The sequence below is a fragment of the Xenopus tropicalis genome, chromosome 4, assembly GCF_000004195.4.
Source record: "Xenopus tropicalis strain Nigerian chromosome 4, UCB_Xtro_10.0, whole genome shotgun sequence".
Classification (NCBI taxonomy): Eukaryota; Metazoa; Chordata; class Amphibia; order Anura; family Pipidae; genus Xenopus; species Xenopus tropicalis.
Genome location: NC_030680.2, coordinates 10,729,877 through 10,738,229, shown reverse-complemented (window position 1 = coordinate 10,738,229; position 8,353 = coordinate 10,729,877). Strand labels below are relative to the sequence as shown.

The window sequence follows — 8,353 nt, the reverse complement described above, 5'->3', positions numbered from 1 at the left end:
TTTCAGTAGGCAAAACATGGCACCCAAAACAGTCCTGTGTGCCCTTAGGATAGGAAATATGCTGCTACTTCTGGAGGGGATGGGGGGTACAGTCACCAGTGGTGCACTTTGGGTAATGGCACACAAGGCTTTTTTGGGTGCATTAAAAGGGTTGTTCACCATTGAATTAACTTTTAGTATGATGTAGTGAGTAATATTCCAAGACAACTTGCAATTGGTCTTCATTTTCTTATTATTTGTGTTTTGTTTTTTAAATTATTTCACTTTGTTCAGCAACTTTCCATTTTGGAATTTCAGCAATTAACAGGTTGCTAGGGTCCAAATTCCCTTGGCAACAATTTGAACGAGGAACCACTCTATTTATAGGAGAGGGACTGAATACAAAAATATGCAATAAAAAGTAACAAGAACAATACAATTGTCGCCTCACAGAGAAATAGTTTTTTTTGGCTGCCCGGGGTCAGTGACCCCCATTTAAAAGTTGGAAAGAGTCAAAAGAAGAAGAAGGCAAATAATGAAAAAACTATAATAAATAAACAATGATGGTCAAATAAAAAGTTGCTTAGATTAGGCCATTCTATAACGTACGAAAAGTTAATGTAATGGTGAACCACTATTTTAGTAGCCTGAAAACATGGTTCCAAAGTGCGAGAAGCAACCACTTTTAGGCTTTATTCGTAATAGCCATTTATGCCTATAGTGATCGCCAAGCGAGCGGATCTTCCCCCGATATCCCCACCTATGGGTGGGTGATATAGGGGAGCTTGAACTTAAAAAAAAAAAAAACAGCCCCCCCAGCCCAATAAATAGTGACTGTCTGTGGCACCTTACAGCCCCCCTGGCATTCCCAGTACCCAGAGGCACAAACAGCCCCCCCAGCCCAATAAATAGTGACTGTCTGTGGCACCTTACAGCCCCCCTGGCATTCCCAGTACCCAGAGGCACAAACAGCCCCCCCAGCCCAATAAATAGTGACTGTCTGTGGCACCTTACAGCCCCCTGGCATTCCCAGTACCCAGAGGCACAAACAGCCCCCCCCCCAGCCCAATAAATAGTGACTGTCTGTGGCACCTTACAGCCCCCCTGGCATTCCCAGTACCCAGAGGCACAAACAGCCCCCCCCAGCCCAATAAATAGTGACTGTCTGTGGCACCTTACAGCCCCCCTGGCATTCCCAGTACCCAGAGGCACAAACAGCCCCCCCAGCCCAATAAATAGTGACTGTCTGTGGCACCTTACAGCCCCCCTGGCATTCCCAGTACCCAGAGGCACAAACAGCCCCCCCAGCCCAATAAATAGTGACTGTCTGTGGCACCTTACAGCCCCCTGGCATTCCCAGTACCCAGAGGCACAAACAGCCCCCCCAGCCCAATAAATAGTGACTGTCTGTGGCACCTTACAGCCCCCCTGGCATTCCCAGTACCCAGAGGCACAAACAGCCCCCCAGCCCAATAAATAGTGACTGTCTGTGGCACCTTACAGCCCCCCTGGCATTCCCAGTACCCAGAGGCACAAACAGCCCCCCCCCAGCCCAATAAATAGTGACTGTCTGTGGCACCTTACAGCCCCCCTGGCATTCCCAGTACCCAGAGGCACAAACAGCCCCCCCAGCCCAATAAATAGTGACTGTCTGTGGCACCTTACAGCCCCCCTGGCATTCCCAGTACCCAGAGGCACAAACAGCCCCCCCAGCCCAATAAATAGTGACTGTCTGTGGCACCTTACAGCAGCCCCTCTGGCATTTGCCAGAACCCACATATTGCCAGTCTGACCATGACAAGAACCTGAAATTACATTATTAGGACCCCAAAGGGAAAATGACTGGGGGTGGATCTTATAGGCACACACATTTCCATGTTTCAGGGGGCATTTGAAGGGGCATTAGCATCAATAAAAATGATTAGATGAATAAGAGTTAAGAATAAAGTACTTTATCCAGCTGCACCCAGGCACTGACCTATAGAGAACTTGCTGTTTTTATCAAGCACACATGAGCGGAACGCGTGCCGGCGCTTCCCCATTGATATGGCTGTGGTTTCAGTGGGAAGCCAGGTTCTGTATATTGGTGCTCCCAATATACAGAAGCTCCCAGCCCTGTACATACAATATGCGCTCGCTGCACGCCGTGCTCATTAAACTTCCTTGTAATGAACAGAACTCGTGTTCTGTCAGCAAGACGGTGGTTTCCATCTCCGTCCCGGAACCGAAATTGGGTCTCCGGGGATCTGAGATTAAAAGGAGAAGGTTTAGAGAACAGAAAGTGCTGTGGGCTGGTTGGCTGGCAGGGTCCTGGCACAAGTGAGAGTGGCTGGAAAGTGATGGGCCATCGTGGGGGGGGGATGTCTTTTGTGCACCAGAAATGACATTTTAATGGAAAGATAAATTCAGCAAAGCATATTTACCCTTTAAACTGCTCATTATATCCAGCCCGGAAGATATTACCTTCATTAATGACTTTGTTTGTGTTGACCTGAGTTATTAATTAACACTAAATCATATTTTTTCCCCCGCGAGGCTCCGGTGTAACAGCCGCATTTCCCCCCCTTATACATTAATGATTAGCAGCCGAAGTAAACACTAATTACCCTTCCCCGCCATGGGAATTATAGTGCCAGCCTGCTCACCAGAACAAATACAGGCGCCGGTGCCTTGTGAATCCCGGCAGCCACGTATCTTGGATGGAAGAACAGCCACAGGTCGTGTCTGACTGGGCCATCTAGGGCCACCAGAGATCCTGGCATCCGGGGCCACTCTCACAACTGTTGGATGGAAATAGTGGCAAATGATATATAGGCTTATGGTGGGAACAGGAAAAGGCTGATGGGAATTGTCCTTCTAGGTTCTGGGCCCACCAGGAGATCCTCTGTGGAAGCCAGTCTGATAGATTGGGTAGGACTGGGATACTGGGAATAATCCAGGTTGGCTCTAAACCTATTGGACCCTGCCACCCGTCCCCTGCCACCATGGCTACCCAGCTCCACTACGAAATCCATAGCCATCTTTCATTTTTAACAGCAAAGTAAGTAGTGGAGCAGGGAGCCCTGCACTGGGGAGACGGGGCAAGCCCCCATGGCATCAGTTCTGCCACCACAGGGTGTCCCGGTGTAATAGGCAGCACTCTCAAGCCATGGTAGCCACAATACTGGGCATTTAGGGCCAAAGTCCCTCAGTGCTTTTACTCTATCTATGGTATCCAAAGCACTGAACGACTGGGCCTGCCCAACATTTGTATCCATGAGCCCAAGCAAGAATAGATGGTAAATGCTTAAATAAATAAATATAAATAATATTAATATATGTGCCTTTGTATTTAGGTGCCATATATAAACCCATATGATTCCAGTATCTGCTTGTCTTCCAGGGGCAGGAATTAACCATCCGGCAGATCGCCCTGCTCGGCTTCAGGGATTCTGTGGTGCTGAAAGTGAATCTGGGCAAAGCGCTGTCAATGGCGTCATCCCAGCTCCCCCCCTCTATCCTGCAGATGCTGCTGGTCCTTCAGGTGGGGCATAATAGCATGTAAGCACAATGGGGGCAGATCCTGAGGGGGGCAGTATAGCTCTATAGGGGTTGTTATACGCGGCAGTGCTAAATAGAATGATAAAGAATAACAATGGTGCATTCTGGCTGGCAACCCCCCTCCCTGCGCATTGCCGTGGCCCCTACAGATTGGGAAGCTTTGCTCTAAGCATTCCCTAACACTAATTTATTTATTATTATTATTTATTTAGTAGAATTCAGCAGCACACCCCACCCCCATTCTCAGCCACCCATGACTTGCTAAGGATGCTGGGATTTGTGGGTGCTGCGGTGCTGACATCTCTGCCTGGTGTTTACGTCTCTCTTACAGAGTGTACATGAGCCCTTGGGCCCTAACGAGAGTTACCTGAGGCTGGAAGAGCTGGTGAAGATGGTGGTGTCGCCGTACGTGGGTGCCTACGGAGACAGGCACTGCAGCAATATGGCCGCCTCTGGTATCCATGGTAAGTGCTTTCTCTCCCAGATTAGATTTACTTAAATTGCCCGTTCCAGCAGAAACGTCCCGGCCTATCACACGATACAGCTTTGTCGGGGAGAGTCTTTTGTATTTGGGCCAAATAGCAGGGCAGTCGTAATTGTTTAAGGGGCCCAGGGCTATCCAGTGCAGGGCACCCATATTATTATTAACATGTATTTATAAAGCGCCAACATACCCCGCAGCGCTGTACAATAAGTGGGTTCCATACATTGGACATACAGAGTAACATAAACATAAATAATCAGTAACCGATACAAGAGGTGAATGAGCCCTGCCCAAAAGAGCTTACACTCTACAAGTTGATGCAGTAATCCCACTGTACAGGGCCGAGGGCAGCTGCCCCTGTTTGCCACCCCATAGGCTTTGATTAAAGGGCAAATAAACCTAGCTTGCCCCTGTATCTTTATAAGAAATGGCCTGGTTGCCGAACCCCTTTATTTCTTTTAAAGGGGAAGTAAAGACCCTTCCATAGGAATCTCACCAGCCCAGGGTACTCCCTTGGATTGCCATGTTGAATGGAATTACCCCCCGGGGCAGGTGTTTGTGCAGATAGTACTTTCCGCCTGGGCTTGTTACGATACTTACCCAGAATGCCAAGCTGCAAAATGAAAGGGTGTAAGAACTTGCTCAAGGTATCACTTAGCTTCATTCCAAGGTCCAGTTCAAAAAAAGCTTTAAGTTAACCAGTGACACATTTACCACCATTGCATTATGGCATATGTTGTTTCCCATCCTTCCCCCCCCCTCCCCTCCCCTCCTGCCCCCCCCCCTCCCCTCGCCTTCTGCCCCCTGGGAATTCAAAGAGAATCTCCAGACTGTTTTCTTAACCAAATAATGATGTTATTAAGGGATTCAAGTGTTCCTGTCATTACAAACCTTCCTTTTTCTGCGGAATGCGCGGAGCAGGGAGTAGTTACCCTTTAAATTCCTCGCTAGGCCGCGGGGCAGTAGAAATGATTTCTGTGAGATTCCGTATATTAATATATACATTTGTGCCCCGGGGGGGGGGGGGGGCGTGGATGTTCTCATCCCATTAAAACCTTTTTCCATTAACTGCAGTGTAGTAAAGAAAAAGGCAAAGTGGCTGCTTTGTGCTAATTACTGAGAAATAATTAGCCAGCTCAGTGCTGCGGAACGTTCATGGCCCAGGGGTGACGGGAAGGTGTGTGGGAACGGGCAGAGAGGGACACGGTGTTGGCTCAGCTGCTCGGATTAAGGTTATACAGGTCACTTGGGTTTTTTAGGGGAGGGGCAAATGTGACTTATAAACCCACCCAGGGTCTGAGCCTCCTGGGCCACCATCTGGGGTGGTACTGCCTATGGTGGGGGATCAAGAGACAAGCATGCCCTGCCATAAGGGACTGGTGTATGGGTTATACAGTACAGCAGCCCTATACACTGAGACACACTCACAGTTTTGTGGAGGTTTAAGTTCCCCTTAATTATTCTTTAACTCTCAGGCAGATAATTGCCCCCCCCCCATACAGTTCCCTACCTGCAGGCTTGTCCGTACAGGAGAAAATCCCCCGGAATTTCGCTTTTCCCGCAGTATTTGGACACGGTGCCTGCAGGCCGGCGGCTGGGTTGAAGAGTTCATTGTTTGTGACTTCTGCTGCAACTTCACTTAACTTACCCTTTAGTTTTTTTTGCACATTGTTCTCCCTGCCGTAAGGTAATGGCAGACGGGGGGTGTATGGGGGGTGAATTTGTTATAGTATGTTAGAAGTACAAGTATGTTATAGAATGATCTATTCTAAGCAACCTTTCAATTGGTCTTCATTAGCTGTTTCTTATAGTTTTTGAACTATTTGCCTACTTCTTTGAGGTTTTTAAATGGGGGTCACTGACCCCGGCAGCCAAAAAAACTATTGCTCTGTGAGGCTCCAGTTTTGTTATTGTTACTTTTTGTAACCGTCTTTTCTATTCAGTCCCCTCTCCTATTCATATACCGGTCTCTCATCCAAGCCACTGCCTGGTTACTAAGGTAACTTGGACCCTAGCAACCAAATAAACTCCAGAATGGAGAGCTCCTGAACTGAAAATGAAATAACTAAAAAAACTAGAAATAACAAAAAATGAAGACCAATTGCATATTTTCTCAGAATATTACTCTCTATGTCATACTAAAAGGTAGCTCAAAGGTGAACAACCCCTTGCTTTATATAGTAATTAGCCGGCCATAGGCTTTCCTATTGCCGCCCATAGCCATCCTATTGTGTTGGTGAATGCTCTAGTGGTCCAGGCTGATCATCTTCCATCACAGGAGGCGTGGCCATACAGACCAGTAATGGAATCCTACAGACGGGGCAACAGGTCCCACCTGGAGATGGAGCCCAGTATAACGGCACCCCCCCCAAAATAACCATCTTTGCTTTGTGTCCCCCCCAGAGTCTCGCATGTCCCGGAGCCACCCCAGAGCAGAGGCCATGCCGTACTCGCCCCACGCTACCAGCTCCTTGGCCAGCCAGCGCTCCCTCTCGCCCCTCACCGAGCAGGAAGGGGAAGCCTACTTGGAGAAGTGCGGCAGCATTCGGAGGCACACGGTGGCCAATGCCCACACAGACATTCAGCTTCTGGCAATGACCTCCATCATGCACCCCGGCAGGTCGGAAGAGGCCGAGCTGGATGAACAATGCCTGTTGCTACAGCCCACCTTCACCCAGCGACAGTGTAGCAGTGAGCCCAACATAGCCGAGGCCCCCGCCGAGCTGCTCGGCGCCTCCCCGGAACAGATCTCGGAGCAGACGTGCCCGGCCACCAGCTGACGGCACCGCTATGGGGACTGGCACAGCAAAACTTCAGCTGTGCGAGAGAAACATCGCCCCCTGCTGTAGGAGTTGGAGCATCAGAAAGGGGCATATTCAGTGGCCACCTAGTGCCCATTCTGATTGGCCACCTAGTGTCTCCTTAGCACCAAGTAAGTGTAGTCAGGCCAAGGTAAAGCAATACAGGAAGATTGACACTTGGTCCCCTAAATCCTATTATGGGGCTGATACACACTATATTGCACCTACTAAGCCTACAAAGCAAACATCTGATTGGATGCAGTTGGGTAAATGCCTTGGGGCAGTGTAACAGCCCTAATGTTTGTTTAGAGAGCGCCCCCACCTGGAATACTGAGGCAGCATTATATCACCCATAGCTTTTCCCATGATTCCAGTGAGGGGTGGGAGTTGTAGTCCGGTTTTCCTATTGGCCATTCTGCTCCCTCTACCAATCCAATGTCTGCCTCCCTTGTATCTCCTCCTGTGGCATCTCCATCCTATGCTGATGTGGCTATTGTGTATAAGAGGGAATGCTGGGAGGGTTACAGAGGGGCTGGGAGGGTAACGGAGAGTGGGCAATGCTCAAGAGAAAATAAAGGGCAAGGAAGGAAGAGATTGGATTGGCTGGAAGATGGAGGATACCAGCGGGTAAAGCTAAAATGACTGACACGGGTACTAAGCATCCCATGATTCAATGCAGCCAGGAAGAAAAGGGATGGGATAAGAGAAGATGCTCCTGCATGGGGTTGGCCCCCTCCTCTCATTGGCTAATGGCTGTTCCTGCTGAATTGTGCTTAGTACAGGGGAATCCCTATGTGCCATAGTTTTATGGTATCTCTCTGTACAGGCTATGAGCAGACTTAGGGGGCTGTTCCTGCTGAATTGTGCTTAGTACAGGGGAATCCCTATATGCCATAGTTGTATGGTATCTCTCTGTACAGGCTATGAGCAAACTTAGGGGGCTGTTCCTGCTGAATTGTGCTTAGTACAGGGGAATCCCTATATGCCATAGTTTTATGGTATCTCTCTGTACAGGCTATGAGCAGACTTAGGGGGCTGTTCCTGCTGAATTGTGCTTAGTACAGGGGAATCCCTATATGCCATAGTTGTATGGTATCTCTCTGTACAGGCTATGAGCAAACTTAGGGGGCTGTTCCTGCTGAATTGTGCTTAGTACAGGGGAATCCCTATGCTGCCATAGCTTTATGGTATCTCTCTGTACAGGCTATGAGCAAACTTAGGGGGCTGTTCCTGCTGAATTGTGCTTAGTACAGGGGAATCCCTATGTGCCATAGTTTTATGGTACCTCTGTACAGGCTATGGGCAAACTTAGGGGGCTGTTCCTGCTGAATTGTGCTTAGTACAGGGGAATCCCTATGTGCCATAGTTTTATGGTATCTCTCTGTACAGGCTATGAGCAAACTTAGGGGGCTGTTCCTGCTGAATTGTGCTTAGTACAGGGGAATCCCTATGTGCCATAGTTTTATGGTATCTCTCTGTACAGGCTATGAGCAAACTTAGGGGGCCAGTGGGAAAAAGTAACCCTATATTGTCCATAGCAGCCAATTGG

General features: G+C 48.7%; 1 protein-coding gene across 4 annotated transcripts in view; it reads left to right on the top strand.

Annotated features, from left to right (window-relative positions):
* Positions 1-7,632, top strand: part of prr5l (proline rich 5 like) — a 32,986-nt gene extending 25,354 nt beyond the window's left edge. For all 4 annotated transcript variants that reach the window (XM_031900434.1, XM_004913347.4, XM_004913348.4 and 1 more), the window contains exons 7-9: positions 3,362-3,502; positions 3,851-3,983; positions 6,407-7,632. In XM_031900434.1, coding sequence (XP_031756294.1) covers positions 3,362-3,502; positions 3,851-3,983; positions 6,407-6,783 — 651 coding nt within the window. In that variant the 3' untranslated portion in view covers positions 6,784-7,632. The remainder of the gene's footprint in view (positions 1-3,361; positions 3,503-3,850; positions 3,984-6,406) is intronic.
* The last annotated feature ends 721 nt before the right edge of the window (positions 7,633-8,353 follow it).